The sequence below is a fragment of the Rattus rattus genome, chromosome 6 (genome assembly GCF_011064425.1).
Source record: "Rattus rattus isolate New Zealand chromosome 6, Rrattus_CSIRO_v1, whole genome shotgun sequence".
NCBI classification, from domain to species: domain Eukaryota; kingdom Metazoa; phylum Chordata; class Mammalia; order Rodentia; family Muridae; genus Rattus; species Rattus rattus.
In genome coordinates this window covers 98,244,467-98,269,738 of record NC_046159.1, presented here as the reverse complement: position 1 = coordinate 98,269,738, position 25,272 = coordinate 98,244,467, and the positions used below count along the sequence as shown (strand labels likewise).

General features: G+C 41.1%; 1 protein-coding gene across 1 annotated transcript in view; it reads left to right on the top strand.

The window, feature by feature from the left end:
* Window positions 1-14,042, top strand: part of LOC116903903 (TRPM8 channel-associated factor 2) — a 29,432-nt gene extending 15,390 nt beyond the window's left edge. The window contains exons 2-7 of the mRNA XM_032906671.1: window positions 8,403-9,397; window positions 9,692-9,789; window positions 10,738-10,951; window positions 11,321-11,560; window positions 12,395-12,732; window positions 13,523-14,042. Of these exons, the coding sequence (XP_032762562.1) occupies window positions 8,403-9,397; window positions 9,692-9,789; window positions 10,738-10,951; window positions 11,321-11,560; window positions 12,395-12,732; window positions 13,523-13,774 (2,137 nt within the window). The 3' untranslated portion in view covers window positions 13,775-14,042. The remainder of the gene's footprint in view (window positions 1-8,402; window positions 9,398-9,691; window positions 9,790-10,737; window positions 10,952-11,320; window positions 11,561-12,394; window positions 12,733-13,522) is intronic.
* Window positions 14,043-25,272: the final 11,230 nt, after the last annotated feature.

Genomic DNA, 25,272 nt, shown 5'->3' with positions numbered 1-25,272 from the left:
AAATAAATTCTATATCAAAGCAAAGATATGATTTTAGTTTAGTTACCAAATAAGATTATGGTAACTCAATCTAGCTAATTCCTGCCTGTTAAATTAACAACCATTTCTAGATTTCTCATAAAACAACCTTATAATAATCACTTTCAGCCCCCCAAAAGTCCAGGGAATTAGGGCGAAAATCTTCTATAACTTCTTCAAGCTGTACATGGGCATTGAGATATCCTTGGGGGTATAGGGGGTAGGAAGAATGAAGCAAATGTTGTAGCCAGATATCCAGAGTAATAATATAACCATAAAACTCAAAGTCACACCCATTATGAAGATTAAACAATTTTTTTAAAAAAGGAAGTAAGCTAAACAATAGTGTTAAACAATGATCCTGATAGGCTTTTATACTCTGTGATTCAGGAAGTAAATCCAAAATTCTTGTGGAGCCTACATTAAGAGAATCTGAGCTTCCTGTTGTGGTAAATATCAAAAATAACCACAAACCCTCTCCAGCCGGCATCAATGAGCCATATGGCCTTTAGCAGGGGTAATTCATAAAACTAAACACCTTCTATCAACTCTAATATCAATAAGTAACTTATGAAATCAGGACTTTAGTCCAAAATATATCCATCTGTTAAGCTCTCTACCTGGAGCCACAGAATTTTATTTAACCTTAATAACTTTTAAATATCACAATACTTGGAGTCAGTGACTAATTTTTTCCCTAAGTTTGAACCATGGATGAAAATTCCCATGTATTTCGGGTAATCTCTGTACTCTTCATTTTTAGAAACATACTTAGTCACCTTTTCATAATATCTGTCATTAAGAAGTAGCTTGTCTAATTATGGATTTCAACCCAAAATTCCCATGGAGCCCCATTAGAAGGAATATAGAGTATCCTGAAAACTTTCTAAACAACTTTTCTTTAAAAAGCAACTTCAATCTCTAACTCTCTGAGCTGGATTACTTATCACACAGAGGGACCTACAGCCTGCCAAACCCAGGCTGCTTCTGTGTTCTTTTGTTTAAAGTTCTGGGGCTTGAGACATCACATGGCTCAACATGGTGCTGCCCCAGAACCTCCTCTTACTTAGAAAATAAAACTTTCAACTCTTAGGATTACTAGTGGACCCTTGCCTATGACATTAGATAGATGCCATCTGTTGTTGTGAAAATTATAAAAAAATAAGTGGCTTTATCCTACACTAGGTCCGGCTTAGGGAAAAAAATTACAGTGCCCCAAGATATCTGATAGATACCTTAATCTCAAGTCAGCAAAGCCTCTCCTTTTGCTTTGCTCCATCTCATATCACACTGCTGATGGCCTCTCTCTGAGCCTGGCAACAATCTCTCTACCCATCCAGTTCCCAAGGCAGGCTGCCACCATGGCAGAAATATACATTCTAATTCTGTGGTGGCTCAGTGTCCCAGCCATCACATACTCTCTTAAACTTAAATCACAACATGAAAGAACATACAACATAATAACCTCTGACCCAGTTGATAAGATTGTTCAGCGGCTACTCTGCTTTCTCCTGCTCCCTTCTCCTCTTCACTAGGCAGCTGTCCTTGGGGCAGTGAAATTAGCATCAAAATAGAGATAACTCCAGGGCAAACCACAACATTACTCTTTCTTTAAGAAGTAGTGGCACACTCCATTTTCTCCACTTCCTTTTGTCATGCAATAGCATTCTATATCTTCAAACTGGGTATAGCTACAGAACAGAACGCCAAGATGTCCTGAATGTTCGTTCTCTTGTGCTTCCTTGTGTGGATGTCATATACTCTATTCTTAAGTTTCCTAACGTCAGACATTTGATTTTCTAGTATGAATTTTTATTTTTCTGGTATTTTTACTGATACAGATGGTCTGTAGTGAATACTCCCAGAGATCTATCTCTATAATCTTACTGCGTCCGAGGAATGGAGATGGCTCTTTGACAGGGATGTGAATGTGTAATTTGGTTAACATTGCTGTTACCCCTATTATACGTTGGGTTCCTAAGAAACCAACTCACAGACAGAGAATTAAGTTTTGGAACTTCATTAAGAAGCATCCTCAAATGCAGAAAGAGAAAAAGAACGGAGTAAGGACAGAAGGTAAAGTATGAGGCAAGTATTTAGTACATATTTCTTAGCAATATTGTCTCTATTAAGTGAAACACAGTAAGACACACATTGTCTGCAATAGAAGACTCCTTAATAATATTTGGTATGTACTGCAGTTATAGAGTGAATAATTATGTGACCATTAAACAATCCTATGCTCAGAGCTCTTTTTTTCTCCATCTTCATTAAATTGGGTATTTCTTATTTACATTTCCATTGTTATTCCCTTTCCCGGTTTCCAGGCTAACATCCCCCTAACCCTTTCCCCTCCCCTTCATATGGGTGTTCCCCTCCCCATCCTCCCCCCATTACCACCCTCCCCCCAACAATCACATTCACTGGGGGTTCAGTCTTGGCAGGACCAAGGGCTTCCCCTTCCACTGGTGCTCTTACTAGGCTATTCATTGCTACCTATGAGGTTGGAGCCCAGGGTCAGTCCATGTATAGTCTTTGGGTAGTGGCTTAGTCCCTGGAAGCTCTGGTTGGTTGGCATTGTTGTTCATATAGGGTCTCAAGCCCCTTCGAGCTCTTTCAGTCCTTTCTCTGAATCCTTCAACGGGGGTCCGTTCTCAGTTCAGTGGTTTGCTGCTAGCATTTGCCTATGTATTTGCCGTATTCTGGCTGTGTCTCTCAGAAGAGATTTACATCCAGTTCCTGTCAGCCTGCACTTCTTTGCTTCATCCATCTTATCTTAGCTGTATATGTATGGGCCACATATGGGACAGCCTCTGCTCAGAGCTCCGAAAAGGAAAGCAGAATGCTCAGGATACAGTCAACAATATTAAGACACACTATTCTGATAAAATTATGTATAACTCATGAAACCCGTACCTATGCAGGTAGAAATATGAGAATAGAGTATGAAATTAGAAGAACAAAATGATATGACAATGGGTACTTTATAACTGGAGTGAGCTGATAGTGATTATTTTCAACTATAAGCATTTAAGCCTTCACAAATTATTACAATATTAAAAAATACATTTTAAATAACCTTATCTTGTTAAACCCTTAGCGGCAGGAAGATGCTTCTTGATCATAGTAAGATACTATTTTTCTCCTAATGTCTTGTTGTTATTTTAGTATGAAATGGCTCTCACAGATATGTGCATTGACAGTCTGGGGTTTTACCTCACCAGTGAGCAAATCGATTGATGGATTCATAATTTGATGGCATTTTGGGGAGGCTGTAGAAGCTAGGACATGGACCGCAGCCAGTGTCAGTAGTAGAACTCTGGAGACATTCCACAGAAGGGTGTGTCTTGTTCCCTGCCCTTTTCTTTCTTGCTTTGCATACTTTCTGCTTCCAGGCATCCATTGAGTTGAGCGACTTGCCTCACAGCATGCTCCCAGCTGGGATGTTCTGCCTCAGCACAGCCCGAAAAAACGGATCCAGCTGACCTGGGCTGACATGAAGAGCTGGGGTGAACTTTCCTCTTTTAAATTATTTTCTTCAGGCATTTTTGTCACAATGACCAAGAGATGGCTAACATGATTTATGTTGATTTTTATTTTTTAACTTGTTCTATCTTAATATGCGTATATGTATGTGCATATATATGGAGGATAATATGAAGCCATGATGTATATGCTTGTATTATATACAAACGGGATGCTAGAGTAAAACAAATTGGTATATCCGTCCATTACCTCACATATTTATCATTGCTCGTAGTGAAGTCATTTACATTGGCCTCTTAGCAATTTTGAAGTACACAGAAGTATGTATAATCATTACCATGGCATGTGATACACCACTAACACGGACTCTTCCTGTCCCGCCTGAACTTTTACTCTTCAGCTAATGAGGATTTGACTAAATAGTTAAAATCTGTTTAAGATAATTCAAAGCGACATTTGAAAGCACTAATATGCAAAAAATGCCAAATAATCCAAGAAAGTTATAATTTCTGTTCATATAAAAATCCACGTATTTTACATATACTCATATTTACATATACCCATAAAATGTTTAAATTCGAATTAAAAACATTCAAATACACATTAATTTTTAATTAATTTAATTCCAATATATTAACAAATACTTTTAGAAATAAAAAATGGCATTAGGTATTGTTTTATAATTTTAGAGAAAAAAATGAAAGTGAAACATGCTTTTAATAAATTTAATTAATCACTGGCAGTCAGTAAATCTCTGTCAGCTTTCTTGTACAAGCAAAAATAAATTCTCCTTAACAAACAACTCTATGTATATGTTACTTTCTAATTCATTTCTTAAAGGTCAGTGACTATTATACCATTTTTGTTTTTGACTCTGAGCTTCCATAATTTTATGCTGTGAAGGGAAGGCTACATTTGCTGATATGTTACTATCTAGCTATTTATCTGTTGACAGTATTTCTGCTATAGCCAAGAAAGACTTAACTAAAGTCATGGGACTTCAGGCTGAGTCCTCATGTTTCACTTTGCTTTGCTTTGAGTTCATGAGCAGTTACTTGACCCCATCAGGCATCATTTGTGCTGACTGATGCCCAAAGCAATGACAGGAACAACAAAAAAATGAATGAGTTTATTTTCTAGTATACAATATCTCTTACTTAGTTCATATATAGTTTGTTGATGCCTGTTAAATCCTACATATTATTCTCAACCATAGTATTTAAATTTTGACAGATGATTGTTGTAAAAATAGTTTTTCACATTGCTAGCTTTTATTAGTTGCAAAGTCAGTATGACATTAAGGTACTGGAATTTTCATAGTTTTTATTAATGTGACTCACAAAGTTTTATCTACATGCATCTTTCCTTACTGTGCATTCAATTGTCGGAGTCCTTACATACTCCTACTTTACGTTCTGTTTTTAGACAATTTGATGTTTAAAAACAATCTCCTTAATGAAAATTTTTAGTCACAATATAATTTCCTAACTTTCCATAAGTACTTAATTATTTCCTTTTTTGAATATGCAGAATTTTATAGTTTTGTACGTTGAGGGAGAGAAAAAAAAAGACACTCTAATCCTTTCATGATCAATTCGTGTCTTTAAAATAATTTGGCACTCTCTAGCAACGCAAAGACCACAAAATGTGGCATTAAATGTCTTGCTTTATCAAGAAATTAAGATATCCAGGTATTTGGGAATCTGGTTATTTAAAAAAAAATAAAGCTAAGCAATGACCATCGAAGACTTGACTTTCTAGTTGCTTTTTCTATAAGACTCTCATCTCTTATGCTGCAAATTCTCCTTATACAGAGTCAACACCACCATCCTGATCGCAGGAACCTTCTCCCAGCCCCATTAAAACAGGACTATCTTAGAGTTTCACTTTACCATACTTTCCCAGTTCCAGGGCTCAGCACCATCTCCATGTTAGTACCGGGTCACTTGCTAATGTCTGTAGCCTACTAGATTGTACACCCTAGATATTCTTCATGCCTTTTCATTTTTACCTGCCAGAACAAACGAAACCAACCAAGACTCCAAGGTGGTAACAAAATGAGACAGTACACTGGATAGATAACATACAGACACTGTCCACGGTGTACAGTCTGGTAAGCTCCTGTCATATCTGTTTGCCTACCAGGGACACTAATTCCTACTCTCTCGATTTAAAGTACCCACTGTGTGAAAAAGCTGAGGCCAACAAATATCTATAAAGGATATAAATTAATGAAAGCCATGCAAGTGGTATGTAGGCAAAATGACCACAGGAGCAAGGTTACCAGTTCTTATAGTTCAGTGTCAGGACAACTCAGAATAAGGCTTGATCCTCTAGAAGGGGAGAAAAGCAAACTGACCCCTGACCTCGCAAGACACTCGCTACACTTGTTTGAAAACGACCTGATGAAACTTGAGACATGACACATAATGCTCATGCTTTCTGTGTTACTGATTAAATGAGTTAACTAATTTTACCTTCAGAAATATGTGACTTTTATTTAAAAGTATGTTGGATTTAAAGTTGAAATGGCAAAATTATATAAAAATGATTTAAATGGGCTATAACTCTAATAGGATGATCCCAGAAGACATTTTGACAGTTATGGGGGTACATCCTGTTTCAATGTCTAGGATTTTGTTGTTGTTGTTGTTGTTGTTGTTATTTGTTTGTTTGTTTGTTTGTTTGGGTTTGGGGGGTCTTTGCTTTTTAATAATTATTTTATCAGTTTACATTCCAAATGTTGCCCCTTCCCAGTCCCCCTCACAGAGTTCTTCCCCGACCCCTTTGGCTCTGAGATTGTGCCCTCCCCCAAGTATCCCCCCATCCCAGGGCATTGCATCTCTACCAGATTAGGCACATCCTCTCTCTCTAGGCAGCCCTCTGCTACATATGTGCCAAGGTCCTCGGACCAGCCCATGTATACTCTTTGGTTAGTGGCTCAGTCTCTGGAAGCTCCCAGGGGTGCAAGACAGGTGAGACTGTTCGTCTTCCTATGGGGTTGCCATCCCCTTCAATTCCTTCAAGCCTTCCCCTAAGTCTTATATCTGCATCCATCTCAGTCAGCTGCTGGTAGAGTCTCTCAGAGGACAGCCATGCTAGGCTCCTGTCTGCAAGCACAACATAGCATCAGTAATGGTGTCAGAGACTGCTGCCTGCCCAGGAGATGGATCCCAAGTTGGGACTGTAACTGATCCACCATTCCTTCCAGTCTCTGCTCCATTTTTTCCTGCGTTTCTTTTTAGACAGGAGCAATTTGGGTCAAAAAAACTGTGGGTGGGTTGATGTCCTCACCCCTCCACTGGGGTCCCGTCTGACTACTGGAGATGGTCTATCCGTTCTGTATCCCCAGTGTTGGGCATTTCACCTGTAGTCTCGACATTGGGTCCTGGGGCCTCCCCATTCCAGGTCCCTGGGACTTTCTTAAGGTTCTCTCCACTACACACCTTCCACCCCCTCACCACCACAGCTGAATATTTCCATTCATTCTCCTGGCCCTCTGGGTTTCTCTCCTGTCTTCTCCCAAACACACAGCATACCTGATCCTGCCCCTCCTTTACCCTCCCCCTCTCCTCTCCCACCCAGGTCCCTGTCTCCCTCTGCCTCCCATGATTATTTGGCTCTCCCTTCTAAGTAGAATTTAAGCATCATCATTGGGGCCTTCCTTCTTGCTAACTTCTTAGGGTTTGTGGGATGTATCACGAGTAGTCTGTACAATTGGCTAATATCCACTTATCAATGAGTACATATCATGCATGTCCCAGCAACTACATGGTGGCTCATAACCATCTATAATGGGATCTGATGCCCTCTTCTGGCTCACAGGTGTACATGCAGATAAGCGGTCATACATAAACAAATTCAGTATTTTTTGATGTCTGAATTTTTAGCATTTTTAAGAAATTGACTTAGTTTCTTGGGGGTCTAACTTCTCCATTCCATTAAGCCTTTCCAATACAATCTAATTACTGACTTATTATGTAAGGTTACCATGATTTATTTAATCCATCTCCTATAGAAATTGTTTTTTTAATTCCTGAAATACAAAACCTTCTAAAAATTTATTTTTATGTTGACCACATCTCAGTAAAGAGTAGTAAATCCGCCTATCATATTTAAGTAATGATTTTTTAAATTTCTTTTTACACTTATTTACAGAGTATTGTGTGATGTTCATGCATGTGTGTGAGAGAGTCAGATGTGCATGGATGTGGGTGTGGGTGGGTACACATGCCATGGTTAGAGAATTTCTAGGAGTCACCTGTTTCCTTCCACTACATAGATTCCAGGTATTGAACTCAGATCACCGGGCCCAGTAAAAAGCACATTTATCCTTTGAGCTATCTCACCTGCCCTAGGTAAAAATTTCTAAAAGATATATGGCTATATAAAAAACTTTTTTTTTTACTTGTAACTTGTTCGTTTCTGAACAAGCCCGTGGGGAGCCTGTTGTAGTATTTCTATGGTCCCACATCTGAAGACCCACTCCAGAAGATGCCCAGTAGGCGTGCTCTCTCAGACTGTTGGGTTTTACAGTTTTGTTTATATGCCTTAATAATGTTTAAGACATGAAATGTGAGACAGAATATTCACTTGGCTGACTAATCAGGAATTCAAGGAAAGATATATTTGGAGAGTGTGAATTTTAGTTCATGTGAATGCAATCAGCTCTCTCTTCAAATTTATGAAAACCTCAAGTATAAGAAGCACCACTGTTTTGCTAACCTAGAGCTTAAATGTGAGATGGTTGATAAGACATACATTGTTAAATTCCAAAATAGTATGGGTAATAAACAGGAGATCGGTACAAACCGTGTCATTTTTCTTCACTCGGTGGGCTGTAATGAGTGGCTCATTAACTGAATACATCCTCTCCATCTCTCTCATCGTCTTCCCAGGTGTTGGGAGGAGCTCAGGCGTGACCAGGAGCAGCTTCTGGATGGGATCTCTATGTTGGACATCAGGACTGGGGGTGTCCCCTCACAACTGTTGGTACATGGGTCCCTGGCCTTCCCTGTGGGCCTTGATAACTCCTTCCTTAGCTGCTTCCTAGCAGCTGCCCATTATGGTCGTGGCTGTGTGGTGCTTGCTGCACACGAGGCCATGCTCTGTGCTCCTAAGATGGAACCCTTTTTGCTCAATGCTATACGTTGGTTGTCCAGAGACCAGGAAAAGAATATTGGGGTGAACAAAAGTCTCAAGAATCTGAATTCCCTATTGTTGAAGCATGGAGTGAAGTGCAGCCTGGAGTCCCATTTGACCAGTGACATGGGTGTCTACTGCTGTGTAGCTTATAGTGACCAGGATGCCAAGAAAATACAGGAGTTTGTAGCAGAGGGTGGGGGGTTGCTCATTGGTGGTCAGTCCTGGTGGTGGGCTTCCCAGAACCAAGGCAGCTCTGCATTGCGTAGTTTTCCTGGGAATGTCATCCTCAATCCCTTTGGCCTCAGCATTTTGCCTCAGACCATCAGCCCAGGCTGTTTCCCTGTCCTTCCTATAGACATAAGGAACTACCATTTTCGAAGGGCTCTTTCTGAGTTCCAGGCTATGGTGAACCACAAGGGTGGGAACTTGGAAAAGAAGTATTTTGGAAAATTGGGAGTAGATGGAGCAGGCTTTCTTCAGATTCCTGCAAAGGGAGTTCCTGCTTATATATCTGTGCACCGGATCCTGAGGAAGATGCTACGTCAGGCAGGCCTCCCTGCTGTGAGCAAGAATAACCCAGTGTCCAGTCACTCCTGTGAGGCTGCACTGCTCTGTCTAGCCACAGAGCTGGCACATTCTGGGACTGATTGCTCCCAGATAGCTCATAACCATGGCACTCAGACCTGCTCCTCTGATCTCTGCTCCTCAGAACACCCTATTACTGTGGAGATCAATGGAACCAACACAGGTATGAAGTGGGCAGAGAATGCCCAGAGTATTCTTGGCCTGGGAGAAGGTGGGTTTAGCTAACTTCCTTTAAGGTTCTGTTCCTCAGGAAGATTAGCTCCATGCTTTATTAGATCTTTCCAAGACAATGGGAACCAAGGTTGGTACTTAGTGAAGCCAAGGACGAATGGGTCCAGGAAGTGTGGATGAATGACTTGGAGTTCATGGAAAGAAATCTGAGTGTGTAGAAGGCTCCAAGTAGAATTAGGTCATGTACAAACAAAGAACTCAACCTCCTTTGTGACTTGTCTGTCAGGTGACAGTGATGTCTGGATGAGTACTGGGCTCTACCTCCTAGAAGGACAAAGCACAGAGATCTCTCTCTCTGAACCTGCTGCCTCGGCTGGCCTGAAGGTAAGGCAAGATATCCAGAACCAGCACCTTCCCAAGCACAGCCAAGACTCTTCCCCAACACACAGATGTTCCTATCTCTCCTACTGAGTTTGTTCAGCAGGAGCTCAGGGGAAGGTTATTCTGCCCCTCTTGTAGATGGAACAGCAGAAAGTTCAAGCTACTAGTGACCCAATCTCGTTCCGTGTGTGACAATCTTAACTACATAGATGGATAAGGAAGAGCAGTGACCTTATATTACAGCATTCACCCATTTTCCTGGTAGCAGAGACTTGAAGTTTATGTCTTCGCCTTCTCAGTTCTGAGCATCATTTTCTACTACAATTAGAATTTCTTTTTTGAGACACAGTTTCTCTGTGTAGCCCTAGGTGTTGTGCTGGGATTAAAGGCGTGTGCCACCATCACTAGCTTATTAGGGGCATTCTCTGATTTATTACTTCAATCAAAGGCAAAAAGGAAATCCATGCCTCTAGAGAAAGTAAGTAGGGTTGAGCTGGGCAGAGAGGAGAGAATGAGTTCTCTGCTTCCTAGCCTAACGCTGGAATATCTGGATGGACCTATATCTGTTCACAGAGGGTAGAGTGGGATGCCAAGCCCCACTTAAATCATCAGAGCCACCCACTATTTAAGTCTCATGTAAGAGTGCAAGATTCTGCCTGATAATGAGACTGGGCAAGTCCCTCATCAGTTATACATGGTGACCAGCCCACTTACACATATCAAATGGAAATCCATTGTTGGACTGTTTATATCCCCCCCCCCAAGTTTCTAACATACTGTGAATTTCAGAAGACTTCGGAGTGCTCCAGTTTAGTACATTGTATGCATCCTTCACAGAAAAGAGAAGTTGGGCTTTCATAAATAATCACCAACCTCTGCAAGCCCCTAACAAAATCCTGCGTGCTTCCTGAATGATTTACTTCCCTTCATGGGGTGCAATTGTCTATCCAGGTGCAGATCGGATGTCACACTGACAATCTCAGTCATGCCAGACAGCTGTTCCGAGCCCCTGTGGTAACGTATCAGTGCTGTATGGACAGAACCCAACGGTCAGTCTCCTGCCTCTGGGGTGGTCTCCTGTACATCATTGTGCCCAAAGGCTGTCAACTTGGCCCTGTATCTGTCACCATCACAAAGGCAGTGCCTGCCCCATACTACAAGCTAGGTGAGTACACTGGGCATTGAGGAAAGATTGAGCTGTGGGTGTCTGGGTGGCTGTGGGGTTGTTAGTAGCAAGGATCAGTAGAGAGAACAAAGACACAACTAATCAACATGAGTCTGCTGGCAGGTGTAGATCACCCTGTGTCAGTGGAGATTTTGGGTACAACAGAGGGGTCTAACGACTTGTCCTTCACCCCTTTACTGAAGCCTATGGACCTGCATGTTTCTCTCTCTCTCTCTCTCTCTCTCTCTCTCTCTCTCTCTCTCTCTCTCTCTCTCACACACACACACACACACACACACACACACACACACACACACACGACGTGTTCAAACAGAAATGGGTGGCAGGTTCCATGCTGTTTATTTCTAGGTAAGACATCACTGGAGGAGTGGAAGAGCTGCATGCAGAAGAACCTGGGACCCTGGGGAGAGTTGGCCACAGACAGTGTCATCCTGACAGTGCCAACCAAAAGCCTAAAGAATCTGGAGGATCCAGCACCTCTGCTCCAACTCTGGGATGAGATTATGAAGGCTGTGGCCAAGCTGGCAGCCCAGCCCTTCCCTTTTGAAAGGCCTGAGAGAATTGTCACTGATGTTCAGATATCAAGTGGTGAGTGTTCCAGAGGAGTGCTCCTAGTAAGCGAAGCTCACTTTGTTATTACTTTATCATTCTTATACTTTCTCAGAGTTTTAAATCATAATTATGTTGTTAATGTACTAGCAGGAAGCATAAAATCATGGACCATGATGCAAGTGAAAGACATTTACAAATAAAAGACAAATCACTTACATCTTCCATGATACAGTTACCTCAGACAGTAATCATGCCCAGAAATTCAGTGCGGGGAGGTCACCAGTGTCTGTGAAGATCTCTTCAAAAAGAATATTCAAAGGACTACTCTCATCAGATACACATCAGAATTGTAAAATGAAAGGGGAGGGTGACTAAAGATGTCTGTGGTCCCAAGTCCTTTGCCACGAAGATACATACTTGTAGAGAAACCATTCAGTGTCCTGATTCTCATATAAGGAAAATAAATTCTTATAGGCAAAACTATCTCTATGTATGTTAGGCAAATCTGGTTAGCAAGGCCAATTTGGGGAAAAATGAGATTACACTACCTTCTTCAGTCCAGACATAAGGCATTGAACAGGCAAAGAAAGCTCTTGGAAACAATGCATCAAATTCCAGGAGAAAGAGTTATATATTGCATTTTCTCACCCTTTAGGGTCAGAGTGTGGACAAGGCCCAAATTCAGCTGGGAGAATCTGGGAAGGAGTCAGTTACTAGAGGAAATTCATGTGCTTTCCAACCATCTCAGATATTCTTTAATCACTGGATATACCTATCCAGCATTGTAGGAGATTAGCAATGGAGGAGGCAGAAGGAGAAAGTTGAAGCAGGCCCTGCTCTCATGATCCATCTGTTTCTTTGCACCCCCAGGCTGGATGCATTCAGGATACCCCATCATGTGCCATGTGGAATCTGTGCAAGAACTAGTCAGTTTGGCAGACATAAGAAGTAAGGGCCTATGGGGACCCATCCATGAGCTGGGCCACAATCAGCAACGCAGTGGTTGGGAGTTCCGCCCACATACCACCGAGGCCACATGCAATCTCTGGTCAGTCTATGTCCATGAGACAGTCCTGGGGATTCCCAGGGCTCAGGCCCACCCTCAACTGAAACCTGAAGAAAGAGAGAAGAGAATCAAAGAACACCTTCAGAAGGGAGCACCCCTGAGTGACTGGGAGGTTTGGACAGCACTGGAGACATATCTGCAGGTAACAAGCTCAAATTCAGGAAGATGGTGATGGCAGACTCCCCAGTCATTTGGTAGCCTGCCTCCCTAGAGTTCTCCAACAAACCTGAGACCACCACTACCATCACTGCTGGGTGTGGATCACTGGTGGTACTTCTCAGATTATATACTTGTATGATCAGAGTGACACCTATTCCACTCCCCGACCCATGATTTTTGGAACATACATGAAAATGGAAGGTATTCTGAGAAGTTGTCTACTGTAGCCCTATAATAGGGCTTATATAGTTCACTTATCACAGGGGCCTACCAAGTCATAAAGAATTTAATCACCATGCCCAAAAGAAAAACCCTCTGAAATGATGGATCTAGAACTGAGAATAGGGGTTATCAGCAAGCACTGGCTACACTCTAATTTTTCCCTTCACTGATTTTAAAGAGTGAATGAGATAGGTTTTCAATCAATGAGTACCTCCTTTCAGTCAGGTTGCAGTAAGTGCTTATGATCTGGATAACACATTTATTTTTAAAAAAGTTAATAACAGTAACTGTAATTTATTAACTCTTTTTTATACATTAGAGTTCCTGAGAACACCTTTATTAGATTGAGGGATAAAATTTGATGGCCAGGTGCTATTGTGATCCAGTGAGGTAGCATTTGTATGGAGACAGGAAATTGGGTAGGGCAAACAATGGGTTTCAAGCTGATGATAGGAAGTAGTCACAGATAGATACACCTATGACGATGAACACAGGCAGCAGTCACTTTGGCAAATTCAATACCACGCTTTTCCCTTTCTTTCTCTTTTCAGCTCCAGGAGGTCTTTGGGTGGGAGCCGTTCATCAACCTCTTTGCTGAATACCAAACCATTGTTCACATCCCCAAAGACAATGAGAGCAAGATGAACTTATGGCTGAAGTTGTTCTCTGAGAAAGTGCAGAAGAACCTGGTTCCTTTCTTTGAAGCCTGGGGCTGGCCTATCCAGAAGGCAGTGGCTAAAGCCCTGGCCTGCTTTCCTTCCTGGCAGGATCACCCCCTGAGGATGTACATGGGGATGGAGTAGTAGGGGCTGTGGAGCCAGTTGGGGTGGGAGAGGGCATTGGGGTAGGGGGAAATGGGTGGGATCAGGAAGGACCACCGTACTAGCTTCACTGTGGTCTAGCTTGAGACACTCACTGCTTAACTATTTTTCTCTACTGTTTGACTTTCAAATATATTTTGGGCTGTTTTAAATATCATTCCATGCTTCCTTGCAAAAACTACTTGTGATAGTGAACCTAGTGAATGTCCCTTTCCACATCCCATTAGCACATCCCAAACTCAGGGACCTTTTCCTCAGATATTACCTGTATCCTTTGGTGGCTGCTTTGCACATGAAAGCACTAAGAAAATATTTGCTATATGAAAGAACACTGTAGTCTTGTGACATAGAAGGATCAGTCAGTGCATTGTCCTAAGACTTGTGTACAGCATTTTCTCTGGGTTACATGGATAATATCAGTTAATATCTCCTTATCGTACAGGAGAAAAGTGGCATGGATATTAAATAACTTATATAGTCATGACTAAGAAGAGAAAGTGTCAGATTTCACAGATGTCCATAATGGTGATAAACTGTGGATCTTATCCGCGACGGATTGAGAATGTTAACGAAACTTTGCCCAAAAGATACATGAAAGTTTATTGACCTTTACTTGCTTTCCTGTGTTCATTATTGAATTGTGACAAAATACCAAATTGAATCGCTAAATGTTTTGGTAATTAATCTTCTCTTTACCTTGCCAGACATTCATTTGTCTTGGAAGGAACCTGGCCTTGGGAAAATATTTAAACCAAGGAAATTCATTTCCCAAACTGGTGATCGTCTTCATTATGATGGGAGGGAGAGTTGAGTAGGGAAATAATGCTGGAATTGGTGGGTTATCTAAGAGATCAAACCAAATCCTAACCTTGTACACACCACCTCTCTGGAGGATCTGGAGCCCTGTGGGGTTTTCTTCTCATTCCTGAAAAGAGATCCTTGCTCTGCCTCTCGTTTTTATGCTCTTGGTTATCTGTGACTGCAATACCCACAGATTATGCTTGTGTACATAAAAACAGATTTTTTTTCTGCTCAAAATTTTATAGTTCTGTGTTTAGAAATCTTATTTAGGAGAAAAATATTGAAGAGTATTAAGCTCAGTCAAAGGCCCAGCATAAGTAGGGTAGGGATCAGGAAGTCCCATCCCTAGTTGGAGATCTGTTGGGATGACTGCTGGGAGGAGAGTCAGCTTTCGTCAGATATGTGGTCCCTGAGAGGCTACCCATGCTGTACACCTGCACTTAGTGCTACATATAGGCAGCACTAAGGGATTCAGTGAGCTGTAAAAGAAAGCACATGAGTTTAGGTGGAAATAGATATGTAGGACTAGGAGATGAATGAGAAGGACATGGAGAATGGTTTTGATACAAGCACCTTATATCCATGTATGGAATTTTCAACGAATAAAAATGAACAGGAAGCTATATATAAATCCAGTTTTTCTTGTGATTTCACTTAAACTAAACCCTTTGGCTTGGTCACTCCCTGTACAGGACACTGGTTTGCTTTGGTTGGGGCTTTTTCTTGAGCTCCCTTCTTATTTTAGGTCAAAGCCTTATCAGTTCTTCCTTGTCAATATAAAGAGTTAAGTTGGGGGCTGGAGAGATGGCTCAGCCGTTAAAGGCTAGGCTCACAACCAAAAATATAAGAGTTAAGTTGGTTTGGAAAGGTTTGATTCACTTGTAGCAAAAGAAAGCACAGGATCTTGGCACATCTGAGCCATACCCTCTAATCTCATCCACTTCTGGTAATGGAAGGTGATTTATGACAAGGTGTTTAAGTGTATCTCATAGACTTTTAGTGAATAGACTGGGAAACAGTCATTACCTTTGGTATCAGGGAGAAAAGCTTGGTCAGATTGAACAAACCTTAGTCATTATAGTTAGACCAGGAGACACTTGAGATGGTTATTCTTTTTTTTTTGGCTTAGAAATTTATTTTTATTTTTATTTTATTGTTTTGCCAGCATATGTGTCTGTGTGAGGGTGTCAAATCACTTGGAGCTGGACTACAGACAGTTGTGAGCTGCCATGTGATTGCTGGGATTTCAGCACAGCTCCTCTGGAAAAGCAACTAATGCTGACACCTGCTGAGCCATCGCTCTAGCCCCGAGAAGTATTTTTTAAAAAGATAGTTGAAATAATCTCTTAGGACAAGGAGGTTTGAAAGAGTGGAGAGATGGGGGCAGAAGGGCTGGAATGGAGCAGCACTGGTTTAAGTTCTTTGCTATTTATTTAATAATTTATTTCTGCTGTATACTGCCCTGATTGCTTTTATTTCAATTGTGTTTTTGCATACACTATATTTTATTTGAATTTTTTCATATTTGTTCCCCCTACCCCAAATTCTCCCAGGTCCTCCCCACCTCTCTACCACCCAGCTGTGTGTTCTTTCTTTATAAGTAATAAATAAGTTGATGCAGCTTTCAATGCTTTGATCCCTGTATCTATTTCCAGACTTGCGTCTCACACATCTCTCCCTTCCTTCTAGTCATGATGCCCATGTTACTTATGCCAGTATTTCCCTTGTGTTCATCTCTAGACGGTTCTCTGCTTCTGTATCTTTCTTGCCTCTGTCTACCTGGCTTTCTTGTACTTCATCAAAGAGTAGAGACATCAAAAAAATAGCTTCCTCTTTGGCAGAAAGAAAATGAACAAACCAACAAAGCGCATATTCTACCTAGTATTATATTTTCAAAAGTGAAGAGTCATAATACATGACTTACATTTATCATAAGAAAGTAATATTTTCCTCATTGTATGTCATTAACTACTCCATGATCTTTATCCAGACAGCAAACATAAATTACCTTCCATTACTAGAAGTAGTCGAGGTTAAAAGGTATGGATGGCTCAGATGTGCCAAGCTGGGATCTTGTGCTCTCTTCTGCTATGAGTGAATCAAACCCTTCCAAATCCTCTGGCAATACAAATAATTTCAAGTTACATCTTATCTGTTATATAAATACCAGTAAAAAATAACCCATATGGTTTAATATCACATTTAATAAAATCTTGCCCTGTAAGAAATGATGTGTCATCTTGAGACCCACACTGTAGGATCATGGTGGGGGATCTAACCACTTGGGGTCAAGGGAGGCCTTTTACATATGAAAGCACTACATGAGCTGGTCTGGCTTCAAAGGAGAGACCTCTCCATATTAACCTGGATTAATAGGTTGTTACTTTTAAGGTCTCCTCTCTTTCACTCACCCTTACTCACCCTCTTCTATTTTTTCCTCCTTTTCAAGCTCCTAGTCTAAAGATCCTTTTCTCAGGCCATGTCCTCATGCTTCAGGCCTTGATACAGCCTGTGATTTTCCTTATACACCCTTGATAATGACTTGTGCAATGTCTCCCACTACATGAGGACAGTCAAAGGCACAGGCCATATCTCTTTTCACCTGCCACTCCCAGTACATACCAGGTTGTCTGTGGGTATTCCCTGCACTAACATACTCCAAATAAGCTTATAATTGCAGGGAAGATCAGATGCAGAGTGCCAATATCTGTTTCTGCTAGGTCTTCAAAGGCCATCCTTATCCAACACTGTTCAAGAAAATATTTTCGCTCTTCCCCAGAAAAGCTTTACTGGTACAGTTGCTATTCTCTATGTGTAGCCTGCTTGCCTGTGAGCATGGCTTTTCCAATTTACTTTAAAAAAAATATTCCGTGTATGAGTGTTCTGCTGTTACCTGGGGGCACCAGGGACCAGTAGATGTCATTAGATCACTCAGAATAGAGTTAAAGATGGTTGTGAGGCAGAAAAGCAAAGCTTATTTCATGAAAAAAAAGTCACATGTACACATACATACAGGTGATGAAAGAAGGAGCATCACTTGTACATGCTAAGGGTAAATGACAAAGAAGGGATCATGTGGCAGTAATAAGAATTAAAACTGTAAGCTCTATCAAGTCCAGGTCAAATGAACAAAACTGAATGAGAAGCACTGAAGACAGATGGAAAGAGGAAGCTTATCAGCATGAGGAGTAAAAGAGGGTGAAGGCCCTCAGAGATCACTTAAAATGACACATGGTCATTTCATTAGATGGTGAGAGAGCATTTGACAAAATTCAGCACCCCTTCATGATAAAAGTCCTAGAAAGATCAGGAATTCAAGACCCATACATAAACATAGGTAAAAGCAATATACAGCAAACCAGCAACTAACATCAAAATGGAGAGAAACTTGAAGCAATCCCACTAAAATCGAGGGACTAGACAAGGCTGCCCACTCTCTCCCTACTTATTCAATACAGTACTCAGTGTTCTAGCCAGAGCAATCAGACAGCGAATGGAGATCAAAGGGATACAAATTGGAAGGGAAGAAATCAAAACATCACTATTTGCAGGTGATATGATAGTGTACTTAAGTGACCCCAGAGGTTCCACCAGAGAACTACTTAACCTGATAAACAACTTCAGCAAAGTGCCGGAGTATAAAATTAACTCAAACAAATCCGTAGCCTTCCTCTACTCAAAGGATAAACAGGCTGAGAAAGAAATTAAAGAAATGACACCCTTCACAATAGTCCCGAATAATATAAAATGTCTTGGTGTGACTTTAACCAAGCAAGTGAAAGATCTTTATGACAAGAACTTCAAGTCTCTGAAGAAAGAAATTGAGGAAGATCTCAGAGGATGGAAAGATCTTCCATGCTCATGGATTGGCAGGATTAATATAATAAAGATGGCCATTTTGCCAAAAGCAATCTACAGATTCAATGCAATCCCCATCAAAATTCCTACTCAATTCTTTATAGAGATAGAAAGAGCAATTTGCAAATTCATTTGGAATAACAAAAAAACCAGGATATAAAACTATACTCAACAATAAAAAGAACTTCTGGGAAATCACCATCCCTGACTGCAAGCAGTATTACAGAACAATAATCATAAAACCTGTATGGTATTGGTATAGAGACAGAGAGATAGAGCAGTGGGACAGAATTGAAGACCTAGAAATGAACCCACACACCTATGGTCACTTGATCTTTGACAAAGGAGCTAAAACCATCCAATGGGAGAAAGATAGCATTTTCAGCAAATGGTGCTGGTTCAACTGGAGGTCAGCATGTAGAAGAATGCAAATCATCCATTCTTAACACCATGTACAAAGCTTAAGTCCAAGTGGATCAGGACCTCCACAAAAACCAGATACACTTAAATGAATAGAAAAAAAGTGGGGAATCTTGACACATGGGCACTGGGAAAATTTCCTGAACAAAACACCAATGGCTTATGCTCTAAGATAAAGAATCGAAAAATGCGCCCTCATAAAACTGCAAAGCTTCTGTAAGGGAAAAAAAGCACTGTCATTAGGACAAAACAGCAACCAACAGATTGGGAAAAGATCTTTACCAGTCCTACATCTGATAGAGGCTAATATCCAAAATATAAAAGAACTCAAGAAGTTTGACTCCAAAGAGCCAAATAATCCTATTAAAAAATGGGGTACAGAGCTAAACAAAACATTCTCAGCTGAGGATTATCGAATGGCCAAAAAGCACCTAAAGAAATGTTCAACATTCTTAGTCATCAGGGAAACGCAAATCAAAACTACCCTGAGATTCCACCTCACACCAGTCAGAATGGCTAAGATAAAAAACTCAGGTGACAGCAGATGCTGGCGAGAATATGGAAAAAGAGGAACACTCTTCTGTTGTTGGTGGGATTGCAAACTGATATAACTACTCTGGAAATCAGTCTGGAGGTTCCTCAGAAAATTGGACATTGCACTACCCGAGGACCCAGCTATACCTCTCCTGGGCATATACCCAAAAGATGCTCCAACATACAACAAAGACACATGCTCCACTATGCTCATAGCAGCCTTATTTATAATAGCCAGAAGCTGGAAACGACCCAGATGCCCTTCAATGGAGGAATGGATTCAAAAAAATGTGGTACATCTACACGATGGAGTACTACTCAGCTATCAAAAGAATGACTTCATGAAATTCATAGGCAGATGGAATGAACTAGAAAGTATTATCCTGAGTGAGGTTACTCAATCACAGAAAAACACACTCATTGATAAGTGGATATTAGCCAAAAAGCTCGAATGGCCGAACATGCATTCCACAGACCACAGGAAGCTCAAGAAGAAGGATGACCAAAATGCGGATTCTCCCACTCCTTCCTCAAAGGGGAAAAATATCCTTAGGAGGGGATATGGAAGCAAAGTTTAGAGCAGTGACTCAAGGAATGGCCATTCAGAGCCTGCCCCGCATGTGGCCCACATATATATATATATATATATATATATATACATATATATACATACATATATATCCACCAAAACTAGATAAGATTGATGAAGCTAAAACGTGCATGCTGAAAGGGACCAGATATAGATCTCTCCTGAGAGACACATCTAGAGCATGTCCAATACAGAGGTCAGTGCTAGCAGCAAACCACCGAACTGAGAACAGGACCCCCTTGAGGGGGAATTATTGGAAGGATTGAAAGAGTTGAAGGAGCTTGCAACCCCATAAAAACAACAATTCCAACCAACCAGAGCTTCCAGGGACTAAACCACGACTGAAAGACTACTATACATGGATTGACCCATGGCTCCAACTGCATATGTAACAGAGAATAGCCTTGTTGGGGCACCAGTGGAAGGGGAATCCCTTGGTCCTACCAAGGTTAGACCCCCAGTGTAGAGGAATATGGGGGAGCTGTAAGGGGGATGTATGGGGGGAATACCTGTATGAGGGAGCGGAAGGGGAGGGAATGGGTGCTCATGGACAGGAAACCGGGAAGGGGAATAACATTTAAAATGTAAGTAAAGAAATATATCTAATAAAAAAAACTGTCTCTATTAGTGAAGAGAAATCATGTAAACAAGAAACTCCACTTTAAAGAAAAGTATCCCTGCCACACATGTGATCCACCATGTATACAGCCACCAAAACTAGGTAAGATGCTGACAGGAACTAGATATAGATCTCTCCTGAGAGACACAGCCAGAGCATGTCAAATACAGAGGTAAATGCTAGTAGCAAGCCACTGAACTGAGAATGGGACCCCTGTTGGAGGAATTAGAGAAAGGACTGAAAGAGCTGAAGGGCCCTGCAACCCCATAAGAACAACAATACCAACGAACCAGAGCTTCCAAGGACTAAACCACTACCCAAAGACTATATACATGGACTGACCCTGGCTCCAACTGCATACGTAGCAGAGAATAGCCTTGTTGGGCACCAATGGAAGGAGAAGCCCTTGGTCCTGCCGAGGTTGGACCCCCAGTGTAGGGGGAATATTGGGGGGGCAGTGGATGGGGAGGGGAGCACCTTTAGAGAAGAAGGGGAGGGGGATGGGATAGGGTGCTTATGTCCAGGAAACCAGGAAAGGGAATAACATTTGAAATGTAATTAAAGAAATATCTAATAAAAAAGAAGAAAAACAAAAAAAATATGTCACATTACATCTTACAAAGGGGATCCAACATCTTGGCAGCCCATGTGAGCAACTGGACCCGTTTTATGTAAAAATTCTTTCAGCTGACCCTGTGCTCCATGCCCTCCCTTTTTTATCTGGTAAATTTGTGAACACTGTTTGGCTTTATTGTTCTCTCAAATCAGCAGAACACAGAATGGGAAAAGTTTTTTATTTTTTTATTTTTACCAACTGCACATCTGAAAGAGGGCTATATTAAAGTTTTCTAGAGTAACAGAACATATATATATATATATATATATATATATATATAGAGAGAGAGAGAGAGAGAGAGAGAGAGAGAGATTTATTAGAATGACTTACAGGCTGTGGCCCAGATAATCCAACAATAGTTGCCTAAGAATGGAAGGCTCCAATAGTTGCTGTCTCAATTCACAAGGCTGGCTGTCTCATCTGAACCTCAGTGCATCATGGAATCCCAAAGAATTTCAAATGCCAGTAAGATAATGGACTTGCTAGGAAGGGCTTCCTTCTTTTTTTTTTAAATTGGATATTGCTTTTATTTACATTTCAAATGTTATTCCCTTCCCTGGTTTAAGCACCCTATCCCATCCCCTCCCCTTCTTCTATAAGGGTGTTCCCCTCCACAAGCACTCCCCCTTTCCACCTCCCCAACCTGACATTCCCCTACGTTGGGGTGTCCAGCCTTGGAAGAACCAAAGGCTTCTCCTCCCATTGGTGCCCAACAAGGGAAAGGGCTTCCTTCCGTTATGTTCTTTGTATGGGTTGGCAGCAGAAGATGTGATCCAGATCAAAGGTAATATATCCTGCTTCAAGAGACTTGGATTAAAGGTTTATTTCCCCATCTTAAAGATTTAGATTAGAAGTGGGTCTTCCCACTTCAAATGTTAATTAAGAAAAAATCTTCACATGTGTATCCAGTCATTTGGCTGTTTATTAATTTCAAGTGGAGTCAAATTGACGTCCAAGAATCGCCATCACATCTCATAAAACTGCAAAGCTTCTGTAAGGCAAAGGACACTGTTGTTAGGACAAAACAACAACCAACAGATTGGGGAAAGGTCTTTACCAGTCCTACAACTGATAGAGGGCTAATATCCAAAATATACAAAGAACTCACGAAGTTAGACAGCAGGGAGACAAATAACCCTATTAAAAAATGGGTTTCAGAGCTAAACAAAGAATTCACAGCTGAGGAATGCCAAATGGCTAAGAAACACCTAAAGAAATGTTCAACATCTTTAGTCATAAGGGAAATGCAAATCAAAACAACCCTGAGATTCCACCTCACACCAGTCACAATGGCAAAGATCAAAAACTCAGGTGACAGAAGATGCTGGCAAGGATGTGGAGACAGGAACACTCTTCCATTGTTGGTGGGATTGCAGACTGGTACATTCTGGAAATCAGTCTGGAGGTTTCTCAGAAAATTGGACATTGAACTACCTGAGGACCCAGCTATACCTCTCTTGGGCATATACCCAAAAGATTTCCCAACATATAACAAAGACACATGTTTTACTATGTTCATAGCAGCCTTATTTATAATACCCAGAAGCTGGAAAGAGCCCAGATGTCCATCAACAGAGGAATGGATACAGAAAATGTGGTACATCTACACAATGGAATATTACACAGCTATCAAAAACAATGACTTTATGAAATTCATAGGCAAATGGTTGGAACTGGAAAATATCATCCTGAGTGAGGTAACCCAATCACAGTAAAACACACATGGTATGCACTCATTGATAAGTGGCTATTAGCCCAAATGCTTGAATTGCCCTAGATGCACAGAACACATGAAACTCAAGAGGGATGACCAAAATGCGAATCCTTCACTTCTTCTTTAAAAGGGGAACAAGAATACCCTTGGCAGGGAATAGGGAGGCAAAGTTTAAAACAGAAGCAGAAGGAACACCCATTCAGAGCCTGCCCCACATGTGGCCTATACATATACAGCCACCCAATTAAACAAGATGGATGAAGCAAAGAAGTGCAGGCCGACAGGAACTGGATGTAGATCTCTCCTGAGAGACACAGCCAGAATACAGCAAATACAGAGGCGAATGCCAGCAGCAAACCACTGGACTGAGAACGGGACCCCTGTTGAAGGAATCAGAGAAAGGACTAAAAGAGCTTGAAGGGGCTTGAGACCCCATATGAACAACAATGCCAAGCAACCAGATCTTCCAGGGACTAAGCCACTACCCAAAGACTATATACATGGACTGACCCTGGGCTCCAACCTCATAGGTAACAATGAATAGCCTAGTAAGAGCACCAGTGGAAGGGGAAGCACTTGGTCCTGCGAAGACTGAACCCCCAGTGAATGTGATTGTTGGGGGGAGAGCAGTAATGGGAAGAGGATGGGGAGGGGAACACCCATATAGAAGGGGAGGGGGAGGAGTTAGGGGGATGTTGGCCTGGAAATTGGGAAAGGGAATAATGTTTGTCATGTAAATAAGAAATACCCAATTTAATAAAGATGGAGGGGAAAAAAAGAATAGCCATCACAAGGACTAATATCTAAAATACTTACAGAACTCAAAAAGTGGAAATCAAGAATGCAAAAAAAAATATTAAAAATGGGATACACATCTAAACAGAGAATTCTTAAAGGGGAAAACACAAATGAATGGGAAATACTTAAATGTTCAGAATCCTTAGTCACTAGGAACATGAGAATTAAATCTACTTTAGAATTGTATCTTACACCAGTCAGAATGACTAAGACCAATAAACAAATAATAGCTCATGCTGGGGAGGACGTCAAGTATGAGGAACACATATCCACTGGTGGTGGGAGTGCAAACTTGTACGGCCACTATGGTCATTCCTCAGGAAGCTGGGAATTGATCCACCCCAAGATTCAACTACACCACTCTTGGGTGTAGGACACACTGTTCTACTACACAGACACAAGCCCAACCATGTTTATAGCTGCCCTATTTATAATAGCCAGAGATTGGAAACAATTTCAAGGCTGCTCAACAGAAGAATGAATTTTAAAATGTGGTACATTACACAGTAGAATACGACTCAACTGTTAAAAAACAATAGCATGAAATTTGCAGATAAATAGCTAGAAAAAATCATCCCGAGTTAGGTAACACAGACACAAAAGGCTGGTATGTATTCATTTATATGTAGATGCTAGCTATTAGGTCTTTAATATGTAGACTACAATACATATAATCACAGAAGTCAGGTATAGAGTATGGAACTAGGGGAGGACTGTATCATCCCAAGAAGGGAAAATAAAATAGATAGTTATAGATAGATGGGGGATGCTAGAACAAGAGAATCAAATAGGGAAGAAGGAAAAGGGAGAACTAAGGAGGGAAATGGGGAGGAAGGACTAAAACTGATAGCTATTTGAGGTGTTTATAAGAAAACCTAATACAATAGAAGCTTCCTAAGTATATACATATATGAAAATTATCTAAATGGAATTACCAAATAACAGGGAAAACAGAACCCCTACCAGAGATCTCTCATTATCAAATGAAGCCACCAGTGCCAGGAATAAGTTACATACAATCACGGTTTGGGCAAAAGGGGCCCCATGGGAACCCACCAACAACCCAGGCTATCAACAAGGCTCTAGGTTGCTCTCCACAAACAGATAGTGAGGCTCTACTGTTGAAGACAACACCTACACAACTTGTTGAACTTGGAGAATTTGAGCTGCTGCCTACATGGAGTCTTCCCTCCTAATGACTAGTGTTCATAGTACTTAGAGCTACTCAGCACACCAGCAAAGGAGAAAGACAAACACCAACTAGCTACAAAGTCTTCAATGTGCAATGCAGAACTGCATGTAAAATGTGCTAGTGAAATAGTGGAACAAATTTTGTGAGGCTACCTACAAATATCTGATTGAATTCAGGACCCACTGAAACCCATCCCTGATATCACTTGAGTAGCCAAGAACCTGAAATTAGATAGGCCAGAAACCCGGGGGCAAACCAAATACTATTATTTTGCTAAAGGAACATTGTAATAAAAGGACTTTTAATAGCATTCGGCAATGAAATGGCTTTTAATAACAT